This window comes from Enhydra lutris, unplaced genomic scaffold (assembly GCF_002288905.1).
Source record: "Enhydra lutris kenyoni isolate GAN:26980312 unplaced genomic scaffold, ASM228890v2 scaffoldscaffold18, whole genome shotgun sequence".
NCBI lineage: Eukaryota > Metazoa > Chordata > Mammalia > Carnivora > Mustelidae > Enhydra > Enhydra lutris.
The window spans coordinates 21,626,684-21,651,963 of record NW_019154102.1 but is presented as its reverse complement, the minus strand read 5'-3'; the positions used below and the strand labels follow the sequence as shown (position 1 = coordinate 21,651,963).

At 37.2% G+C, this 25,280-nt stretch overlaps 1 protein-coding gene across 6 annotated transcripts in view; it reads right to left on the bottom strand.

Moving 5' to 3' along the window:
• Nucleotides 1–24,901, bottom strand: part of LOC111147954 (zinc finger protein 638) — a 79,082-nt gene extending 54,181 nt beyond the window's left edge. For 4 of the 6 annotated variants that reach the window (XM_022504246.1, XM_022504248.1, XM_022504247.1 and 1 more), the window contains exons 1-2: nucleotides 9,656–11,913; nucleotides 4,764–4,825 (exon numbers count right to left, since the gene is read on the bottom strand). In XM_022504246.1, coding sequence (XP_022359954.1) covers nucleotides 4,764–4,825; nucleotides 9,656–10,963 — 1,370 coding nt within the window. In that variant the 5' untranslated portion in view covers nucleotides 10,964–11,913. Of the gene's footprint in view, nucleotides 1–4,763; nucleotides 4,826–9,655; nucleotides 11,914–24,871 lie in introns of those variants that run through there. The other 2 variants (XM_022504243.1, XM_022504244.1) reach the window with 2 other exon arrangements.
• Nucleotides 24,902–25,280: the final 379 nt, after the last annotated feature.

The window sequence follows — 25,280 nt, the reverse complement described above, 5'->3', positions numbered from 1 at the left end:
GCAGCCATGATGCCTGAAGCATCTTATTGTAACTATAAGGTGACAAACTATGAAGAACAAAAAAAAGTCAACTTTAATCCAGTGTATCTATCACCTGGCATCAATAATTAATTGTCAAAACATGGATAATTCTGTTTCATTTACACTTAGGCTTTTAAAAACTTTCCTCAATCTGTTACCAACTAAGAAGATAAATTTCTATTCTTATGGTAATGGTGTTTAAAAGCAAGACCTCTGGAATCAAGCTATGCTAGGTCTGAGTGTAGGTGCTGACATTTTATGGCCATGTTTCTAAAAGCCAGTTACTTAATGTGAGTAAGCCTTAGCTTTCTTAAATGTACAATGCTAAAAATATGCTGGTTGTGAACACACAGATGCTACTAAGTTTCCAGCAATCTCTGGTTTAATGGATTCAAAAGAGCTTGAGGACTTTTAGTCAAGAGGTCGTAATAATGTTCTGGATCCTCACTAGTTTGACTGCTAGAATACATGTTTTTGTCTCTGGTGCCCAGGGCAGAAAGATAAAGCATGTGTACTATTCTGCAGGTTGAGGTTGGACTGCCTGTACATTGCATAACAAGTTTAAAATGTGCTTCAGAAGCATGATAACCCTCACACAGGCAGTACAGCACAATGGCAAGAATAATGGGCAAGAACAAAATGACAGTATCTGTGTCCCAATGCAGTTAAGTATAAACGTTACCTATAGTTTCTGTGACAAAAATGTTCAATATGTATTTAATGATAAGGAAACAAACAGAAAAGTACAAAATGTACTTTGGAACATTCTACAAGACAACTCTCCTTTCCTGGACATTTCAAAAGAAGTTAACATTGTGAAAGCATACTTCTCAGATCAATGAATGAAGGAACGAAAGAAAGGTAAAGGAAGGTAAGGTAAGAGAAGAAACAAGCAGAGTGGGCTATTCTAGCTTAAGAGACTGCAGTACACGAATCTTGATTGCCTCATGGTTTGGGAATGTGGTTAGGGGATAGGCAGGACTCAGTGTGGTTATAACAGATAACTACTGTAGAAAATTTTCCTTATTCTTAGGAGAGAGATGTTGAAATGAGGAGTGAAGATACCATGTTTGCAATTTATTTTCAAATAAAGCTTCAAAAAAGCTTAATAGAAACATAAAACAGATGTGGCAAATGATAATAATTGGTGAATAAAGATGAATATATGAATGTTTACTATCCCTTCAACTTCTGCAGCTTAAAAACTTTTCAGAATAATCTGCTGAACAGAAAATGGGCTAGACAGACTAGCTATACCAACTATTTGCTGTGGGACAACAAGGAAGTTGACTGTCTATGCCATAGTCTCCTCACTGGTAAAATCACAAATAATCATTATACATACATCTCACAAGGTTATTTTAAAACTTAAATTACGTAAAGGACTTAGAATTATGCCCAGCATACAAGAAGAATGTAGCTATTACTGAGGGGCCTGGGTGGCTCAGTTGGTTGAGTATCTGCCTTCGGCTCAGGTCATGATCTCGGCATTGTGGGATCGACCCCTGCATTGGGCTCTCGGCAGGAGAGCCTAATTCTCCACCTCCCTCTGCCTGCTGCTCTGCCTACTTGTGCGCACGCGCTCTCTCTGTCTCTCTCTCTCTGTCAAATAAATAAACAAAATCTTTAAAAAAAGAATATGGCTATTATTTATTTTTAATACTAAAATTCGGATGCATTGTATTTTTTCTCAGGTTAACCAACCACTCCTGTATCATAATCCAGAAAGATCCAACAAAGACAAAGAGAGGGAAAAGATAATCAGCCTCAAGAAAAGGAGTAAGAACCTAAATATACATCAGCAGGTGAATAACTAAATACATTAAGGTATAGAAACAAAAGGAACACAATGTAGCTTAAAAAAACAAAGAATGGAATAGCATATACTTTGCCATGGAAGGATCCCAAGCACCTAATCAAATCAATTTTTTTTTTTGGTCATTATTTTTTGCAGTGTAGAGAAAGCCAACAAGGAATCATTCAAGAGCACACAGCCTGAAAAAGGTAAATATGTGGGCTAGAGTAGTAAAAGTGTCAGGCACAGAAAGCACTTCAAAATCAGGGCCTTAAAAAAAAAAAAAAAAAAGGCTATCTACACAGAAGGCTTTAATAGGCATATGTGCCATATGCTCTAGTCAATTAATGGCAGTGTATGTAGCTAGAATCTTATTAACATTAACGCCAACCTACAGCAAATGACTCACTACCACTTAAATCCCTCACCTTCGTAAACATTAGACATCCTACTGGATATCTATGAGAAAATTTGTGGCTTAGAAGAGACTTTCTATTTACAGTAGCAGCTAGGCCTATCTAATTCAGACGATAAATTACCTCCATATAATAACCTGTGTTTGTCTGCACAGCATCTACATAGGGAAGAAACCATCTCTATTCATAGTCTACATGATTCAGGTTGGGCTTACCACACTCAACAGCAGGAGCAGGTACATGACCCCAACACAGGTAGAGTACCCAATTCTCCCAACTACTGTAACTCATTTCGAGATGGACAACTAACTCAAAGTGGACCAAAAAAGTCAAACCTTAGACTTGGACTTACACAGGAGCTTTGAGGAAAGAGGGTTTTTTGAGGGTATTTTTATTGTGTTTGTTTCGAACTCCTAGAATTACTAACTACACAGTTCATTTAAGTCCAGAATTATGGGGGTCATTTTGCTTTGTGGAGGAAGTGTACCTGGGATCTCACGAAGCCAAAGCAGAAGAGAACAGAACAGCCAAGAAACAATTTCTGACCACTCTGATTTTTGTTTCAAAATCCAAATCAGCTGTTCCTGAAACTTTCTTTAAAAATGACTTTGGGGGGGCACCTGGGTGGCTCAGTGGGTTAAGCCTCTGCCTTCGGCTCAGTTCATGATCTCGGGGTCGTGGGATCAAGCACTGCATCAGGCTCTCTGCTCAGCAGGGAGCCTGCTTTCCCCTCTTTCTCTGCCTGCCTCTTTGTCTACTTGTGATCTCTCTCTCTCTCTCTCTGTCAAATAAATAAAATCTTTTAAATAAATAAATAAATAAATAAAAATTTTTAAAAGATGACTTTGGGGTCCCTGAGTGATGTAGTTGCTTAAGTCTGCAGTCAGACTCTTGGTTTCAGCTCAGGTCATGATCTCAGGGTCATGAGACAGAGCCCTGCATGGAGCTCCACACTCAGTGTAAAGCCTGGTCAAGGCTCTTTCCCTTCCTTCTCCCTCCCTCTATGCTCCTCCCCCTACTGAAGGTCCTGCCGCCCTTCCTGGCTCTCTCTAAAAAAAATAAATTAGTTAAATCTTTAAAAAATAAATATAAGGGGCGTCTGGGTGGCTCTGGGGGTTAAAGCTTCTGCCTTCGGCTCAGGTAGTGATCTTAGGGTCCTGGGATCAAGCCCCACATCGGGCTCCCTGCTTAGTGGGGAACCTGCTTCCCCCCCACCTGCCTGCCTCTCTGCCTACTTATGATCTCTGTCAAATAAATAAAATCTTAAAATAATAATAATAATAATAATAAATATAAAATACAATAAAAACTACTTTGAATTAAGTTTATCACTTATGACTGGAAGAGTCCTGAACAATCTCAAAATATTTTGGTAATGTTTTCATAAAGAACAAAACCAAAACCCAAAATCATCTGCCCCAAAACATGTTCCTATCATCAGTTTAGGGACCGGTAACTTCACACAACTGTATCATCGTGTTTAATGAGTACAGGGAATACAACTGAATTTTGTTACTCCATGAGATATACAAGAGATTCCTGCTGAAGGAATCATAGGTGTCTGTCTTAGAAAAGCAAAAGGTTGGGGCACCTGGGTGGCTCAGTGGGCTGAGCCTCTGCCTTCGGCTCAGGTCGTGATCCCAGGGTCCTGGGATGGAGTCCTGCAACAGACTCTCTGCTCAGCAGGGAGCCTGCTTCCCCTCTCCTCCAGCCCCCACCCGCCTGCCTCTCTGCCTACTTGTGATCTCTGTCTGTCAAATAAATAAATAAAATCTTTAAAAAAAAAAAAAAAAGCAAAAGGTTGAAGAACTGAAGAAACAATACTGAGGAACACATTTAGCTTGTTTATCTCCCACTTAAGGTTTATTCTTTGTTTTTTTCTAAGATTTATCTATTTTGACAGAGAGAGCACATACACATGAGCAAGCAAGCAGGGGAAGGAGCAGAGGTGGACGGAAAGGGAGAGGGAAAGAATCCCAAGCAGGCTCCACACTGAGCAGGGCACGGGGCTCAATCTCATGACCTGAGGCAAAACCAAGAGGCTCTTAACTGACTGAACCACCCAGGTGCCACTTAAGTTTTTTTTTTTTTTTTTTTTTTTTTTTTTTTTTAAGGTTTATTCTTAAAATAGGTTCTAAACCAGAGGAGAGCTTTACACATGAAATTAAATATTGGTATTTGGTTTGGGGTGGTTTTTAGTTTTTTATCCTTTGGGAAAGTGGAGCAGATAGGAAAAGGGAACGCTATCTACTCTAAAATAGTTAAACCACTGCAAAGCAGGCAAGCCAGCAAGGAATGAACCCATGATATTAAGTCTACCTACTGGGAATAATTAGGAGAGAGAAGAAAACATCATATTTAATTCTCTCCTTTTGGAAAAAGATTAAATATGCTTCATAAAATATTTCAAAGCAATAGCTTTCTAAGAATATTTTTCTCTAAAGTACCACACTAAAGGTATTAAACAGTCATACCTGAACATTACTATTTCATAAATTTGCTACCTATAAAAAAGAAAAATTTGTCCTTACTGTTGACGTAACTGGCGGCAACTCTCAATATGAGTAGATGTATTTTGATGCTGAATCCAATCCTATTGTGAAAGGAGAAAAGCGCTGAAATTAGAATATTCCTCACACTGACTATGAAATTAGGCTTTTAAAAAATGACACAGGATTCTTTTTTCAAAAATTAACAAATGTAGTTATAAATAACATTTGACTACTCAATAATATTTCACAAAAATAAAGTACCTCCAAACAAAGGTACTTAATACCAGACCTTATTGATGCCATTTTGAAACATTTTAGTATAGAAAACATTTAAAAAATCATACCCATGGATACTCATTTTGAAATCAAATATATATTTAACCTTGGAAAAAAATAAAAGCATTTTTCAGAAATAATTCATCTTTCATATAAAAATACTCCAGAAAACACCAAAAACTCCATAATATAATAGTATCTGAAATGGCATCTCAAAAATATAGTATCAATAACTTCTATCTCTAAATTCAAGCTAACAACATCAACAACAAAAAATCCTACCTCTTAGGCCAGTACCATTCCAAACAAGGTACCCACTATATTGACAAAGGATAAGATTAGTAAAAATATGAAAAACTGCTGATTAGATCTAATTTATTTTCAGGATTTAAGAGAAAGTAACACCATTTCAAAGACACAATATCCCTTACATAGAGCTTTACAATGAACAAAACGCTTTTTTAATACATTACTTCATTTACAAATCTGCCCTAAAATTACACTGTGTACCCACAAACAGCTCCTGGAAGATACATCTGATTAAAATTTTTAGAAAAGACAATGTACAGTTTTCAAAGATACAGTCTCCCAAGTGAAACAGTTAAAAGCAATGTGTATTATTACTCAATGTTTTATTGTTTCTCTGGCATTTGGATAGGTTAAAAAAAACTTACTCAACAGTTCTGTATTTTAAAATGTTAACTTGAGGAAAATGTTATTCATATCCATTTCAAAAACATTTTAGTATGGCACTGCTACAAACTAGAAGTTTCCAGTTAAAACCCCAGTTGACACTAATTTTGGAATCTGTCTTGTCAAGAACTATCTGAAGACAAGTGCATGCTATTTATAATACTCAGCAACAGGTTAGGAAAAACCCTAAACTACTTCATTAAGCCATGAAACTAACTGTGGATTGCAAAAAAGAAATGTTTGCATATCCCGCTCAATGGTACAAATAGAAAGCTAGAAGAGATTGGCAGTGAAGAGTCTCTAGTACTGCTGAACCCATGTCTTTGACATTAACTGGACATTGTTTACATCAAAGAGACACACTGGCAAATAGTGGTTGGGCATAATTTATTTACACCATAAAGCATTTTACTTGAATAAGTTGCCATCATTTAAAAATCCAGTGATTTCTACCCCCAAATCCAAACTTTCAGCTTCTCTTGAAAAAACAATACTGGACATGTATTCTGTATAGCAAGTATCAGCTGATGCTGATAGCTGCCCTATTTAAGGCATACTCTCCAGTTCTATACAAACATTCATATATATATGCATATGTACACACACACACACACACACACACACACACACAGAGTACTATTTAACAGGCCCACTTCACTCACTGATATCACTTGCTTTAAGCTCAATAAATATACCTATGCCACCCAATTTCTAGACTGTCTACAGTATCCAGATTAGATAAAAAGGATCCAAAAGCAGTACTGCCTCTCTAGAGAAAAAGTGGTAATTACCTACTAAGCAGGAAACGCTTGTAAGACTTCAGACTTGAGTAGGCACAGAATCAAACTGTGAAAATACCTACCCATATAAGAGTTTACTCTATCCTCCAACTATCTCAAAAATCTTTTATGTCAATTAATATTTTCTCAAACTGAATTATTTAAGTCAGAAGGACAGCTTCTAAACTGAGGACAGCCAAAAAGACGTAACATCTAAACTAAGCACAGCTCCTTCTCTGACATCTGAACCCCAATTTAGAAAAGAAATACATTTTACAGTCTACTGTTGCCCTTTTCAGGCTATAGTTTTAAAGATTCAGCAGTGGGGAACCATCTGTCAAATGACAATTAGCCCCCCCCCAAAAAAAAGCAGTTGATAATTTACATTAATTGGCTACATTATTTACAAGGTCATATAAATCCATGTTTACAAGGCAGCAAGATATATCACAGAGAAATAAGAGAAGTTGTTTGTACCATCTATGTCCATGTTCACAAATCCCTATCACGTGGTCATCTAGTAGTGAAGAATTCATTGTTAGATCCATCATGCTGTTGTTTAAAAAAAGGTGTTTTAAATGGCAATCTCTGTGAATTCTAATGAATCAATTACTAATGATTTATTTTTCGAAGTTTTATTTTTATCATACTAACCCAGACTTTCACCACCTTAAACTTGAAGGAACTAGGGAAGCCTCATATTCGGTGCCCTACCATTATCTCTTCTCATTCTTATTCACCCTGCATACATCTGCCAGATTTATCTCCCTAAAATACACTTTGAACATGTCACTTCATGTATCAAAAACCTTAATTAGCTTCCTAATGCCTCTCACCTCAGTCTAAACTCCTTAAGCTCACCTCAAGCCTAAACTCCTTAAGCTAAGCTTTTGAAGGCCTTTGGTACCTACTGCTACTGCTGACATCTAAAATGTCATCCCTCCGCCCCTAGGTATATCTGAAGCCTACTCATTATTCAAGACCTATATTTAACGAACTCCATGAAGTCTTCCCTCCCAAATCCTTCCAGGCCAGATTCAACACAGTTAGTCACTGTCACTAAATCTTACCCAACTAGTCTTTTGATGTAAGAAAGTACATTTATACTTTTTTTTGGGGGGGGGGCTTTCTTTTTATCTGTATGAGATGATGATGGTAACTACACTTACTACAAAAAACATGGAACATATCACTAATTCACATGTCATCCTTGTACACGGGGCATGCTAATCTTCTATTGATTCAATTTTAGCTAAAGTACTGCCAAAGCGAGCATTATTTATACTTCTTTTTAATTATATGCTGCTAAAAACACAATAGGTGTTGATAAATTAATAAAGCTGGCCTGAATGGATATAAGCCTAAAGTCAAGATAGATATATTAAATCTCTCTCCCCTACAGCACATCCAAAAAGTTAAATGCAATCACTGAACCATTTGATGCCCTCTAATTTTTAAAATTCCTTAGGTGTGTAATTTTTCTCTTCAATGAGACTGTTTAAAGTGCTTAAGACCAACATCTTCATTTTATATAGCTCTCATTTCTGCCCAGCATCTAATATAGCCATGTATGAAACTGGTAATCAGTAAATACCTACTGAATAAACGTATACCTTTTCCATTCAACAAAATAAAAACTTTTAAGTTCTTTATTTTAATATACCTTTCTTGGATTCACCATGACTAGTTAAAAGTTCAAATGGAACACAGACAGCCTATTACTCAATTAGGAACTTAGACCAGCACTACTTAAAGGCTAAGTGCTATGAATTATTCTGAAATTTTTCAAGACTTGGCTATCTCCCTTAATAGGGACAGCAATTATTATTTTACTAGAACTCCACAAATTTTACTAAAATGAGGAAGAATGCCGCTTTCCTTTGCTAGAGTTAACAAAAGCATCAGCTGAAATCTGTGAGTGGGTAATACAAAGACAATAAAAAAGAGCAGCACTGGAAGTAGAAAAAAAAAGAATTAAACACCTATAGGTTTTTAAGCCTATACAAAGTATATAGCCAATGATATGGCCTTGAATCGAAGCTTATTCCATGGGAAGTACATTCCTTCCTGACCATTTATAATATAAATCTACAAATCCCATTAGTGAACAGAAGAAACAGTGGTTTCCAAATACATGTAAGTAAGTAAATCATACTGGAGAACTCCTACACAAATCCGCCAACGATTACAGTTGACCCTTGAACACCGGTTTGAAGTGCACGGGTCCACTTACACACAGATTTTTACAGTATGCATAAATGTATTTTCTCACAATTTTCTTTTCTCTAGCTTACTTTTATCATAAGAATACAGTATACAATACTATTAACATACAAAACGTATTAACCAACTATCTATGCTGTCAGTAAGGCTTCCAGTCAACAGGCTATTAGTAGTTTTTAAGGAGTCAACTTGGACTTTCAACGGTGCAGGAGTTGGTACCCCCAAGCCCCAAGCTGTTCAAGAGTCAACTGTACTATCAAAAAAGTATATTCTACATTACTCTTCAGCACTTCTATAAAATACTTTCTTCTAATTATACTGACCATAGAGGTACCTAAGGCCTTTATTTTTTTAAGATTTTTCTCTCTACAGTTTACCATTTTACACTATTCTGAGTTGACAGCTAACCCCAAAATAATTATTCTTGACTCAATTTTGCTATGGATTAAGTTTAGGAAGCTCCTTCTCATGAAACACTAAAATTCCTAATCTAGAGTCAGAAAATATTAAAATCAACTTTTAGCCTAAGACAGGTAGATACATGCAAGGCTGCAATATACTGTCCCTTGAAAGCATGCAGTACAAATATTTTATTCCAATTTTTTATATTTTTATAGTAACAGATTCTATTTAAAGTTGACTCATGTGATGTTGTTTTTTAAGTCCATGGTTTATGTTATATAAATTTTATGTTGCATGAATTTTCTAAGAGAACTAATCCAAAAGTTCAAAGTACATGGACAAACTATGTCATGTGCCCAGTCACAGGAATACAGAAAGCCTAACACTCAATTCAGTATTAAGGCCAGGACTACTAAGATTACAACTAAGCAGGGAAGTTGCAATCACAAATCATTTCTGCCATTTCCTCAATGCCTAGTTAACACCAGCACAATATAAAAATTTAGAGGAAATTTGGGCGCTGAGTATCATTATACAGTGATCTTTAAAAACACTCACCTTCAAATGACTACATTCTACGTTACACAGAGAACACAAATGTGGAAATATTCTTGGAGACGCTGCATAATAATCATTCATCATAGAGGGAGTTGGAAGTCTCTTCATCTTCTGGGCATCAGCATGTGAAAACTTTGGTAACCATGATGCTTTCACAATCCCAAAGGGCGACTGAATGGGAATGTCAGCCTCTGACTGGTAATTCTTTTTGCTTCCTCCTGATCCATGTACACTAGATGAATTAATCACAGGTTCATGTGGGATCCGCTCTTGCTGGCTTACAGCTGAAATTAATTCTGATGAAAAAGGTTGCTGGTTCATAGGTGGAGGAATAAGAGACTGATTCATTGTCTGGTTAACTGTTTGGCTAATGGATTGACTGACGGATTTTACTGGTTCAAGGACTGACTGTCCTCCTGAAATGTGTAAGCCTGACATCTTAGTTCCACTCTCAACTGGGAAAAAGGACTGATTATTAGAGGACTCACCGGGGAAGTCCATCTGTCGAAACACATCTTCAACAGGAAACATAGAATTACATATCACATTTGGAGTGGGAACAGATGCAGAAATGCTCTGTGACCGAAATTCATTCTTGACCTCATCTGTTGGAATTTCAGGATCATAAATACGTACTTCAAGTGGATCTTCTGTGTAGCCATATTTGCTTGCATGCCCATAATCAATCACATTACTTGAAACTGCCTCATTACCAAGCATTTCTTTATTTCTGCTCTGAGAAGGCAAATTGGGTAATCGACGCCCCATCTTTCGCATTCTTATATCCCTCAAAATTAATGGCATATTTTCAGGGGTTAGCTGTTCATCAGGATAGCGACTGAGTTCTTCTAAATCTTCATTAGATAATCCAAAACTTGCTAAGATACTTGAGGCACTCTCTTTCGTATAGCGGCTCTGCACTTGAGGACTCTGCTCTGTAACCTGTGTTAGACTCTGTTTCACTCCCACTGATGCAGATATATGAGGCTCATCATCCCACCGGCTACCATGAGGCTTCCCCTTCTTTTGTTGTACTTCATGAAAATCCAATTTTTCTTTGGTCAATCTTGGATCAGTTCGGTGTTGAGTTACCTGAACATTCATTCTCTGTGGTCCCATGTTCTGATAAGATTCATGGCCAGCAAATCTGTGCGGAATTCCACGGGCTCTCCCTGCTGGGTAAAATCTTGGAAGACCCATGGATCCAGGCCTCATAAATGGTCCTGGAGGCCTCATCCCAGAAGGGTTAGGTGCTCGTGGCCTCTGAAGTGGAAAGTTTCCTCGAGGATTAAACCTGGGTCTCGACATGGCTATTTTCAAGAAAGCCTGATTTAATAAAGTATAAGGTGGTGTTGAACTATGTGAGGCAACGGCATTCAGCTGCTGAAGCGCCAACTGAGTCTTAATCTGAGCAAAGTGCAAAGGAGATGGGCCCAACAGAAGTGGGTTTGCAATGCCCAGGTTCAAGGAATTCACAAGTGGTGCGAAATTTTCCAAGAATAACACAAAGCTGAAAGTTAAAACACAAATATTAGATCATTTTAACTCAAACCACGTCATGAAGTGGGTTCTACAGCCAGTGTAAAACATTTTGAAATAAAGCCATGAAACCATCCTCCATTTCATATACTTTTAGGGTGTTTACGAGAATTGTTAACTTTCCCAAAATGTTCTCTTCTTTTCTTTCCCGAATCCAGAACACACACCCCAAACCTCAAGCCAGAGTTCATGTACAAAGTGTGGCACTGGGTGCTGTCCTAGGTGCTGAGCGGTAATTACAAATCCTTTTACATAATCTTGAAAAACACTGGGGATTTATTTCATGCTTTGTTACTGGAAAAAAAGAGGAAGTCATTAAAATACTTAGAAATACACATATACTTAATACGTACGTTAGGTTCAAACCATTAAAACAAAAACTGTAAGCCTAAAATTTTACAAGACCCATTTCTCCAAGACACAGTCTTCCTTGAAATCACATCTCAAAAATTCCATATAGTAATTAGACTATGCTTAAGTTTCCATTGTTAAACAAATGTTTCTTTTAAGAAGAAAACTTATCATCAATAACTTGACTAGAGTCTGACAAAAGAGTGCGCAGGAGCATGGATTGATTATAACAGACAACATAATATGCAGCACAACCACCAGTCACCTTTCTCTTGGATTCCCTCCAGTGTACAGGCAAATATGTATAGATAATAACAAAGACTAAGTTTATACTATTCATGTGGCAGTGACTGTTCTAAGCACTTTACATGGATTGATTAATTTAATTCTCACAAAAACCTCTTCAAATATTAAGTTTTACAGACAAGGACGCTAAGGCACAGAAATTAAGTAACTTGCACAGATAATAAATGACTGGGCCAAGATTTGCACTCAAGATAATTTAACCCCATAACGCATGTTCTTAATCCCTAATAGATGTGAGCAAGAATATTTTGCAGTTCCAGACACTGTATTAAACTGGTTGCTGTCCAGCCATGAGAGCACAACACAACTCATTCTAACCTGAGTCTCAGAAAAATAGTAGTTTAGCTATCATTCAGGACCAAGGTCAGCGACCACCGAACATGACTTCCTCTCCCAGTTTTTTAAAAAAACAAAACAAACAAACAAAAAACAGACTATGCCTGTTTACCTACTTTTATACCTACAGAAATGCAAGGTGGGAAACACGAGGTCTTGAGACATCTACACTTACTGTGAAAATCCGCACTACAGATCATATTTGATGATCATCACTTTCTGGTTCAAGCTACAACTTCACCCATAACTCCACTACATCCTTTTTTAATTTATAATGGTAGTGAAATGTTAATTTGGCTGAGAAATGGGCTTTATCTGATTAACACACTCCCTTCTAACCATCTGTTCCAATCAAAACAAACAAAATAACTTTGCCCTGGACCGTCATGACTTACTTGATTTTACTCAATGGTCAGCCCCCATTAAACCTTTCTGACCACGAAGGCCCAAACTTTCTTATTTGTTGCTTGTACTATTTGGGATTCATACATTTTGTGTTCATATGTGTGGTCTTTTTTTAAACTATCCACTGTCAATTAAAACCATGTGTTTATTGCTGTCTTATCTTCCAAGCATAAACTCTACTCCTACTTAAAATTCCCTCGAATATTTGTTAACCTATTTGATCACATCCAGTCATTAACATACATAATTAATTTTCAAATTGGAATGAAACACAACAACAAAAATTACACGCTTCTAATTCAACAGATACAAGCAGCAGACACAAGTTTAGCAAACATTGAAATGATATCCGAATTCTGTCAATAATGTTCATTTATAACAAACTCCAAGTCTTTTTAGACAACAGCCATATGAAACCGTGCCTGTTTTCCATAAAACAGGATTATTTCCAAGAAAACTTTGTCTTATATAAGCAGTTTGTCATCTAGTTACTCAAACTGTTTCCAGCACCGTTTTCCTTAACTGGTGAGGACTCTTCCCACAACATCAGGAACACAAACTCTCCCAAATACTGTTTCTCCCCCATAAGGAAATCAAAAAGAACAGATTTCAATCAGTCATCTAACTACCACATGGAATTGTGAACAAGTTATCATTTAGAGGTATGTAAGTCCTAAGTTCTTTAAAGGAAAAAACTTACCTACATACTTCCTAATGGGTCTATGATATATGTTTATAGATTGTAAGAGAGCAGCCCTTCACAAACTGTATTCTACAGAAACATCCTGTTAAGACTGTAGGTCTTCACAAACAAATTCCCTGGTCAAGAAAGTCTGAAATGCATGCACTAGCTACCCTTCCTAGAGAGACATGATGCTTACTATACATTAAAGGCTATATGATGCTGTTGTTTATTTAAAAACTTCATTTTGTGCTTCCTAAACTTGAGTCTTCTTCATGCTTATACTCAGAGGTGATACTTCAAATATTTAGTAACTGGTAAAGCACAGCAAGGAACAATTATAACAGTAACTTGTGACTTACAGTGTGCAACCAGGGTCCTGAGCCCCTCCTTTCTCTACCCCCCTTAAGCTTTTAGTTGCTATAGCATGAGGTGGGGAGTTGGGGGGAGGGGGACAGTCCTCGGGAAGGGACTAAAAGAGTGGGGGAAGTGGAGCTCTGCCCTTGGGGAGAAAGCTACTTACTAATAAGGGCAGAATTATTTCCATGTTTCAACAACTGCCATTATCTATATAAGTGCTGTAGTCATGATTATCAGTCCTGAAAGATTCAAGATTCATAGAACAGTTTGGAATATAAATGAAGAGAATTAAAAGGCCTTTCCCTAATTTAAATTTCAACTCTCAGTAAGCAGAGATTTGGCTTGTTTGTATTTTTAGCCTTAAAACACACACGTGCGCACACACACTAGATGTCCTATCTTGTCTGACATGTAGTGAGTGACTTACGTGGTGAGTCCCAATGTGAAATCTAATGAGGACACAGCAGTAAGTTAACAGAAGTCCTGGCTCTCCCAAAGAGGCTGTCTTCCCTTCTCTCTTGGTAAGACAAGTTAGGGGCTTATTTAGTCATAGTTATATATGAAGCATTCTGATTCCAGGACCTGCTGCTGGCTAGAGGTAAGAAAGTTTCTCTCCAGATATGTGTATCCTGGAAAATCCATCATTATAAGCAAATGTCACTCTTTCAATAGGTCTCTTTAACTAACCTCCCTTCTAAGAACAAGTTTAATCCTTCTGAACTTTAAGCCAACACTTCTAACTTTTATCCCAAGACTCCTTCTGGATTTAAGACCTATTCTAAGTATAGTTTATTTTCATTTTAGATTGCATTTAGTTAATATGTTCAGACACTGATTGACTAATGTAAAATCATCAAATACATTCTTATACTACCACTATCACTTTTAATCCTGGTAGAAAAGTTTGACAAAGTAGTTCATCAAACATCACTAAAGAGGAATTATGATAAATTACTTTACTAATCATGTGCTCAGCTGTCTCTAGTTCTATTCCCATTACAGTGACATGAATATTAAGTGTGAAGCAAGCATGAAACACAATGCTCAACAATGGTAAGAACTGACAGAGACTATTTTTAAAATATACGAAAAAGTATGCCTACAATGCATATGCCAAGTAACGGATCTTCCATGGCTAAAAAAACATTAAGTAACTTTGTGAGTTTTCTGTAAATGAAATTTAAGGAGTACACCCATATTTCATTTGCATAACTGTCTTTTTATTTTGTAAGTGTAAGCATATTTCCTAAATGATTAAAAAATCATTTAGGAAAGTTATGGTTTAGTCTCTCTTAAAACTATCATTCACATTAACTGCAAACAAAACGTTTTGACTAAAAAGAAGCTGGTATTTGTAGTTCAAGCGTTCTATTTATAAAGTATTACAAATTTCCCTTTGGCAGTTATAGAATTTTCAAGCTTCATTTCTTCAACTCTAATGTAAAGACAGGCAAGCCCCACCGATCAGCATCCTTTCCGTTGTTTCTTAACTTGTCTCCCCTTTGTTTAAACTTCAGCCCTACCAATAATGCCTCCGGGTACACATACTCAATGCAAATGCTAATCACTAAATGAGGCATAGGAATTTATCACCTCAACAGATTCAGAAGAATAAAATTCAAAATCAACTATCGGATCTTTCAAGATACCTAAAAAAAATTCTAGGTACTCCTAAAAACTTAGAGAAACTGTCTTAACATAAATATGTCACAGTAACTTCAAACCCAACTCTTATTCACCCACTAAACAAATACTTTAACAGTGCTGATCTACACGGGGAAGTAGCAAGGCTATTAAGCCAGAACAGAAGTAAAGCTAATGCTCCAGTTTTTAAGATGGAGTTAGCGTCTCATAAGAACCAGAGAAACCAAAATGATAAAATACAGTTAAAAATTTGGATATTTCCCTTTTCACATCTCTCCAATTAAGAGGGTTTGCAAAGACTGGAGATTGGTCAAATAAACTATGTTACACCATATTTTGCACCTGTAAAAAGGAATATTAAATATCCTTGGTGGGATATACCCTAAGGATAATAACTAGTACATAAAACCCGCCAAATTGTTTTCCTCTTTTTTAACTGGCATATGCACAAAACATAAAATGCTGATTAAAGATAAAATAGCCACATAATAGTATTACTTATATAGATACATAGTACTACCATCACATATGTCTAAAGTCAAGCTGGTATCTAAACCAAAAATAGCAAATATAAGAGAATCCTTGTTCTCCAAATCTGCTACTACAAGAAACCCAAAGGGTTTCACCAACAGTGGCATTCAGTTACAGTTATTTGTAAATTCTGGTAATATCACAGAATTTTTACAAAGTAACAAGTGACAGCCAAAACTCCGAACAAATGCCTGACACAGTAAATATAATCTTTATTAACCATAACTATTAGGGAATATGCCATTTTCTGGATAACTGAGCTTTAGCCATAAAGAGGATGGTTCACCTACAGTAATTTATGAAATCACTAACTCTGAAAAACCGGAGTTAAGATCTGAGTTTTTCATTATTAACACTGCTTTGAAAACAACTATAACTAAATATTAATACTTAAAAACAAATTTTATTCCTATCATATAAGTAACATATGCTTTTCATAGAAAATAAAAAGTAGTAAATTAAATCCTTACCATTAAAACCATGATCCTAGAATGAACTAGTATTTTGATTTATTTCTTTCAGGTTTGTTTATGTGAATACACACATGAATAAGAAGGGCAGGAAAATACACCAAACATTACTGTATGAAATTAGAAATACACTGTTTTCAGTTAACATTTTATTTTCCTATATTAAGTATTTTTAAAAAACCAGGATATTTACTGGTCATGAAACATTATGAACTCCTGAAAAAAATTCTATTATTGTGATAAGTAGCAGTTAACTCCTTTCTATGCCCCTTTAAGAACCGAAACATGCCACTCTGAAACAACAAATATTCAATAAAATGTCAAACATAAAAATTCTTTTAGAAACACTTAATAGAAACTGACCTCTGAGGCAGGCATGTAGAAATGGCTTGATGGATTAAAAATATATTGACACTAGATCCCATAAATTCTTTCTGAGATGTTCACTACCATGGAATATCAAAAACTGCCTGTTATTCTAACATAATCTTTTGGAAGAAAGATAGTCCTTTATTTTTTTATTTTATTTATAGATACTGTTAAAGAAACCGGAAATCTAAAAATCTACAAGTATCATCAAAAATTAGTCAGCCTGGGGCGCCTGGGTGGCTCAGTGGGTTGAGTCTCTGCCTTCAGCTCGGGTCATGATCTCAGGGTCCTGGGATCGAGCCCCGCATCGGGCTCTCTGCTTGGCGGGGAGCCTGCTTCCCTCTCTCTCTGCCTGCCTCTCTGCCTACTTGTGATCTCTATCAAATAAATAAATAAAATCTTAAAAAAAAAAAAAAAAAAAAAATTAGTCAGCCTGATCATAATGGCTCCATTAGCCATAATGAAAAATTTGTATCAAACCCCAAAGGTGAACTTTACAAAGCACTTTAATATACATTATCTACCTGGAACCTCACAACCACACAGTGAGCAAGGGAATCCCAGTTTTAACAGATTAACTGAAGCCTCAGGACTAAGTTGCAAGATCATAACTAGAATCTATACTTCCTCTCTGTATCTTTCCATACAATATTCTAGATACATAAAATGTAAATTTTATAACTTTGCTTTTTCTCATTGTAAAAAAAAGTAATAAATGTTCATTATCACCCCCCCAAAATAAAGAAAAATTACCCTCATGACATACAGAAGAGTTTTTTCTATAATCTAAACATAAAGGAAAACAACCACTGACTTTTCTAGATATATACATCTTGTTGGAGTGACTGACAACATATAAATCCACTTTCGTACCTAAGAATACAGGTATTACACTGGCCAGTTAATATATAAGAGAGTACATATCTTTCTACGCTTTCCTCAGTTTAAATGTCACTCAATCTGCTAATCTCTTCTACTATACAGATGGATCCATCAGCCAACTGTTTTCTACCGTAAGTTGTGTCCCTTCATGTCTCAAAGAAGGTAAGTCATAACTCTGAAGGTACCACAAGTTTGGCTGGACAATATCACTAGAACTTAAAATGCCAAAATGTGGTACACCTCGAAGAAACTGTCAAGAAACAGAAAGAAAAAATAAGCAGACGATTAGAAACATCATTTGATATCATGGAGGGCACCACAAACTTCACTGTCAACTGAGCAGGCTGATAAACATCATGATTCCATATATTAAAAAAAAAAAAAAAAAAAGGAAGCTCAACTTGCTAACGCACAATGCCAAGAACAGATCACCATGAGAACCATGCATTAACCATCCCATATAGCAATGATTTAATAGTTACTATTTCCAGGAAAACAATTTTTTTTTTAGATTTTATTTATTTGACAGAGAAAGACACAGCGGGGGAGGGAACACAAGCAGGAGAAGTGGGCTTCCTGCTGGGCAGGGAGGCAGATTTGGGGCTCCATCCCAGGACCCTGGGATCATGACCTGAGCCAAAGGCAGATGCTTAATGACTGAGCCACCCAGGTGCCCCAGGAAAACAACTTTTTGATAAACAGGATGAATATAATTATATGTACTTTTTAAAAAAGCACTGCATACATAAATGGATCTTGAGAGACCACACTGTATTCATAGTAAATGATGCCTTCCTGAGAAGTGCTTTGGTGGGCCTGGTTACCTTGCTACCCTCAAGAAATGTAATGCATTAATCAAAGAGAAACTGCCTAATCCAAGATGGAATAAAGAAATCTCTCCTGGGACTGTTTTTAAAACTAGAAATGAGAAAAGTGGTGGACGTTGATAAAACTCATATGCTACCGACAGCATTTTTACTGCCTCAGTGAGAAATCACAACCACGGAAACAAAATAAAGCCAACATAACAGAGATCAGCAAGCCCAAGAAGTAAATACAGTATGGAAGACATTCACTACCAGATGCAACCGTTCTGAGGCATAACTGTATTCCTGCCTTCCCTGCAATTAGGCTGTACACTTTCATGAAGCGTACAGGCCAAAATATGTCTGTCTCTGCCTAAAATGAGTTTCTAAAATCTTTGATTAAGCATACCTATACTATCTGGTCAAATGCCTTAAAATGCTAAATTCCTTGAAGTCTTCACAAAGCATAAAAAAGCATATATAGCATGTTATCTTTTTTTTTTTTTGAAACTTTTATTTATTTGACAGAGAGAGAGAGCGAGCGAGCTCTAGCGCACCAGCAGGGGGAACAGAAGAGGTAGGGGGAGAAGCAGGCTCTCCACTGAGCCAGGGATCATGACCTGAGCTAAAGACAGACACTTAATGGACTGAGCCACCCAGGCACCCCTAACGTGTTACATTTTGTATTAAAAAAAAAGAAAATAAGAAGACACATATATTTGCTTGGCAGTCACAAAAAGAAACACAGGTAGGATAACAGAAACAAGCTGATTACCTATATGGGATACTGGCCAGAAAGGACTTAAAGAAAATGGGAATATTTCATGGAATACATCTTATTATACAGTTCTGACTTTCAGAAGCATGTTAACAACGAACACTTATTTAAATTAAAACAAGGATGGAAGAAGGTAAAAAATCTAAAACTGAAAGCAAACTAATTCAATCATTTTTCAAATGCATACTATAACCCACTTAAAAAACTGATGAAAATAACTTACGAACCCCCTATTTGCTTTATATATCCTCTTTATATATATATTTATATATCCTCTTTAGAGGAGTTAGGAAAAAGGGGAGAACTACAATAAATTCTTACTCTCTAGTAGTTTGTTTTGGGGAGATTTTTTGGTAATGATACAGCTGAAGCAATTCTTAAATTACTTTAGATATGTTATAGGATTAAGCAAATAAGTAAATATTTGATAGTCTTGGGAGCCAGGGCTTTCACTGTGCAATGCAAGACAAGATATTTTTATATATATATATATATATATGTATTTATATATATATATATATATGAAATGAGAAAAAGAAAAACTGGACAATAAGTTATAAACCACTGAAAAACCCAAGAGTCTGTAACTCCATAGCAATCAACCACTGCAAATGTAGAGTACTGACTTGAAAAATCATCATTTTGTAACCATAATAGTAAAGATTGGTTCAGACAAAAATATCTGTGCATATTAAATCTAAAGGGAAATTTTAATAAGTAGGACATCTGCATAGTCTTAAAATGTCTCTCCACCAATCAATTAGTTCTGGGGGGATAGGGAAGAAATCAAATATTTTGACCAAATATGTTATCAAACATATTATCATTCATGGCAAACAGATGGACATCATGCACCTCCAGATTTGATACATGGGGACCCAGCACCACTTATGTGATTTTTCTGGCCAGGGACACATAATCTGAATCTAATCAAGAGGAAACATTAGATAAATCCAAAATGAGAAATGTTCTATTACCAAAAAAAAAAAAAAAAAAAGGAAAAAACACAGAAAGAAAGAAAGCCGGCTGTACTTTTCAAAAATGTCAACTTCACGAAAAACAAAGAAAGGTTATAGGAAATGTTCCAAAGTAAAAAAGACTAATGGATGTAACAATTAAAAATACAATTATCTGACCCTAGACTGATCCTGTACTGGAAAAACAAAACAAAACAAAAAACCCATAAAGTGCTATAAAGAACACTACTGAGTCAACTGACAAAATCAGAAAATGGTAAAGAATTTTATCAATGTTAAATTTATTGAGGTTGCTAAATATACTCTGACAACAAAGGAAAATACTCTGTCCTTAGGAAATAAACTAAAGGAGTACAATAATATGCAATTACTCTCAATCAGTTCAGGAAGAAAAAAAATCACGTGTCTATGCGTGTAAGAATGGAAGAGGGGACGCAGGGACAGACAGGGTATTCCTACCAGAGATTTAATTAATTCGAAAGTTCATGACCCAACCTCTTCAGTCCAACACGAGACTAACCCCTTATTTATATACTAAGTCAAAAAAAAAAAAAAAAAAAGACTCCAAGTATGGCAACAGGCAGAAAACATGCAACACAATAAAAGAGCATCAGCCCTAAACACATCTTTGTTTTTCTTTTTCTACATCCTGCTCACTCCCTATTGACTATTAGTCAGCCCATTATGCAATTCAAAATAATCTCATCTTTGGGGACATTTCAACTAATCTGATGATACCCACCCTGTTAGGAGGGGTGCCAGTGAATTACTTCATGCAAAATTGGTTAACTCCCTTAAGTAAAATTTAACGCTAATGTAGCATAGTGTTTTCTAACAAGTTAGACCTTAGATTCAGCGTATTAATTCTGGTCCTGCTGAGTGCTAAAAAAGTGACCTTCAGCAAGCTGGTTAACCCAAGCCTCAGTTTCATCATGTGAAAAATGGGAATAAAAACAACACCCACTTCAGAATAGTGATTAGACCTTTAGGGGCCTGGGTGGCTCAGTTGGTTAAGCGACCAGTTCTAGGCTGCCTCTTGATTTCGCCTCAGGTCATGATCTTACTGTCCTAAGTTAGAGCCCTGCCTCAGGCTCTGCACTCAGCAGAGTCTGCCTTAGATTCTCTCTCTCCCCGCCTCTGCCCCTCCAAATAAAATTAATAAATCTTTTTTTAAAAATTATACTTCCTGACTCACAACAGGTGCTACTCAGAAACTGTTAAGATAGTAAACAAAATGCTTTACTTAAGAAGTAGATAGGTATCTGTGTTTATTAAGACTTGGGTTATTTCTGAAAATGTCAATATAGCTGAGATAGAAACTAAATTAACACATGTATATACACACTGTGAGTGTGGTATATGAGACATAACTGGGGAAATTTGAATACTGGCATTAAGGAATTATCATTTTAGCAGTGATAAGCATGTTTTTCTCTAAATATTGTAGAGAAAAATTCTGAACTATAAATTGAATGATACAGGATTTGATTAAAAATAATAGGGTGGAAGGTAGAGACATGACCATTAGCTTGCAATTACTGAAGCTGGGCGATAGGTACATGGGTGAATAATTACATAATACTCTCTGCTTTTGCATATGTTTAAAATTTTCCATAATAAAAAGTTTTCTAAAGAAATGAAGAAATTCAAAAGAAAAAATAAGACTGGAACAAGAATTATTTTGGTATTCAAGGAATTCAAGAGTTGAAAATAACCCAAAATATATAAATGCCCAAGGTAACCACAAAGAAAATACCCAAATATGTGTACCTTAAAACCTTCCTGTCCTCCCTGAACTCTTCTCAGGACAAAACCCTTGCTCTTGGGGCCCCTGGGTGGCTCAGTGGGTTAAGCTTCTGCCTTCCCTCTAGGTCATGATCTCAGGATCTTGGGATCGAGCCCCGCGTCGGGCTCTCTGCTCAGCGGGGACCCTGCTTTTCTCTCTCTCTCTCTCTCTCTCTGCCTCTCTGCCTACTTGTGATCTGTCAGATAAATAAATAAAATCTTTAAAAAAAACCAAAACCCTTGCTTTTGACCCTTGCTGACCATTATTATAGCTATGTTTTATTTCTACACCTCATCTTCCTCCCTTCCATTGTTCTTTTATCTTCCAAATAGCTGTTTTCATTTTCATTCTCAGCCACAAATTTCAGACTATAACTATATAAAGCTGAAGTAATTAAAGAGCAAGTAATGTTGAATACAAACAGGGGCTTATTGGCTTTAGCCACAAATAAAATTATTTTCAAAACCTGTAGATCTAAACCACCACATGCCAACATTCAGTAGCTCCTCTTTCCTTGCAAAACAGCTGAACAATGTTACTGGGTACCCATACTGGAAGCACTGATTCTTACTATATAAAGCATTTTATGAGGAATTTGCACAGATTTATTCAAACTTTATGACCAGTACACATTAAGTCATGCTAGAAAGAACACAATTTGGACTCCAAGGGCTAGCTAGGTTCTTACCCAGGCTCTGGTAACTACTACATGAGTTCATTCACTCAACACAGGAGCATGGAGCCCTGGGACATATACAAAGATGAACGTAACAACCATATAAATAAATGGTTATAATATATTTTGATAAGTGCTACAAGAGAGGTACATACAAAATGTACAGATATACCAAAATTTTAATGAAATATTAGATGATTTTCAACTCCAAAATTCTATCAATTTAATCTGAATTCCTTTAAGCCTCTTTTTAACTAAAAGGGAATATCCACAAGAAACAATCTTTTATCAAAAGATGCCGCCTGAAACTTAAACATTTGTAATAAAAGTATCAGCTAATATTTATTAAGAACCTAGTATATGCCAAAGTATAGGGGCTTTCTATTCGTTGTCTCTTTCAATTCTCACAACAATCCCAAGCAGGAAGTAGTAGTATCACCAATTTACAGGTAAGGAAACAAAAGTTTAGAAAGATTAAAGTAACTTACCCAAAACCTTAGACATTCAGTAAGGGAAAACAAGACATCTGAATCCAGATCTCCTGATTCCAAAGCCCATTCTCATTTCACTAAACTATTTGTCTCGCATTTTCTTTCACTACATAGAAATCTCCAGAGATCACCTTAAGAGCACCCAAGAGAAAATCTTTATGACAACCAAGAAGTACAAAGTGATCTGATTTTTAATAAGCATTTTTTTAAACAAGAGTATCTGCTATATATACTCTCCAAGACAAAAAAAGATTATAATACTAAAATATAACCAATATTCAGGGTAAAAAATATGTAACATGAATAAATACATTCTGAAAACTAGTTAATAGAAACTAATGAGATTTTGTGACTTCTTCCAACTGTTTTATCTTTCCCCTTAGCAGATAGCAACGATGAAGCAGGGAATGGCCCAGCATATTTTACTGTATTAACATGATGGATTCCACACAATTTTTTAAAAGTGCATATTACAAGAGTATGCAGAAGAGCCGTATATGAAACGTTGTCAAATTAAAAAAAAAAAAAAATGTAACATAAGCTAAGTCTAGAATGCCTAATAAAATTAAAGCTATGTTGAAATAATGTATATTATGCACTTATTTTTCCATATAAACTCATTAATCATTTTTTGGAAATTAATTTTTCTGATTTAGCAATACTAATTGCAAATCTGAATCAGCAAATATTCTCAATAAATAAGTCAACCCTTTACAACAAATGGTGGTGGGGGGGCGGGGGAACGACGAAGAAATTTTTTTGCGCACAATTCCAAAGCCGGTTAGAAAAAAAATTTGAATCAACTTCAGTTGCCGGATCCTGGTAACAAGTTTTTCTTCAAAAAGCCATCAGATTAAAATAGGGTTCCACCCCCCCAAAATTTCTCCTTAGAGTAAATCTTAAGAAAAATTAGCTAGAGGCAGCCGTCATTGTCTAGTTCAATTAAAGATTTTAGTACTAACGTTAAGTCTCCCTCATTCGCAATTATCTCAACAAAAGATCCTTTTCAAACGTCCTCAAGGACTGAACTGTGCGGTATACACTCTCCCCCCAGCTTTAAAAGAACGGGGCTCAGCCTAGGAATCACACACAAACCATTAACGATCGGTATTCCCGATTCCTCGGAGAAATTTGTAAATAAGTATCAGAACCGTTTGTGAGCCCTCCGTGTCCCGCACAGAGGTGACATTTTCTTTGCTTTCAAGGCTGCAAAAGGCAGGCACAGGAGACAGCGGCAGCAAAAGCCGCTGGATCTAATATTCCCCCCTTCACCCCCAACTCCCTCTTCCCCAGCCCCAAACACAAACATGCTCTTCTCTGCACGCTTCTTGCACAACGCCGCTCGCCAGAGGGCTTAGCTCAAGCTACGCCGCCTCACTTCATGGCCCGACGGGAATGGTTACTCCCTCCTCCGTGCTCCAGAACCACCGCTTCCTCTGGCTGTCAGGCCTGGCGCGGCCTCGGCAGGCCCTGCGCCGATGGGGAAGGGGCCGCCACGGCGTTGCCAAAGGGCTGTCCTCATTTCTCCGCCCAATGCACCCGGCGTCGGGTGGCTCTTCCTGAAGCAAGGTCCCAGCGCGGTTACCCGACCCGGCCCTCCAGAGCAGCGAAGTGAACCGACGCAGTAGCGGAGCAGCCAAGCTTCCCTTCCCATCTCGGGGGTCCCCCAACCTCCTCCGCCCCCGCCGCCTGCCCGCCGCCATTTTGTGCGCAGCCGCTGCGACACAGATACAATAGTCGGCCCGGACCGCACAGGAAAGGTTCAGGACCCCACGCTATGGGCTCCCGCCTTCCAGCCCCCTACTCCCCACAAGGAAGCGGTCCTACCTATGCCTACCCGACTAACAGCCGGATCCCATTTGTGCCCCACACAGTTTAGCACTCAGCCTCCAGTCTCGACGCCGAAGAAGCTACCGCCTCCAGAGAACTGCACGCATGCGCGCCTATCGAGCCTTTGCGAGCCCTCATCTGCTCCCGGCGCCTGCGTACCGCTGGCACCGCGCTCGCCAGGAGGCACGAGAACGGAGCCAGAGGAGCTTGTTTCCGAAAGGGGGCGCTCTTGGGCGTAGCGTTCCCGGAGCCCAGCGTGTCCTTAGGCACCCGTTGTCAATGCTCTCTGCCTGCTCTACCTGTCCTATCCATATCATGCGCAAACTTTAAGACCCGTGTTTTCTCGCCTCCGCGAAGTCTTCCCTGACCATTTTTGCCTTCAGTAATATCTTGCACTGGATATCAT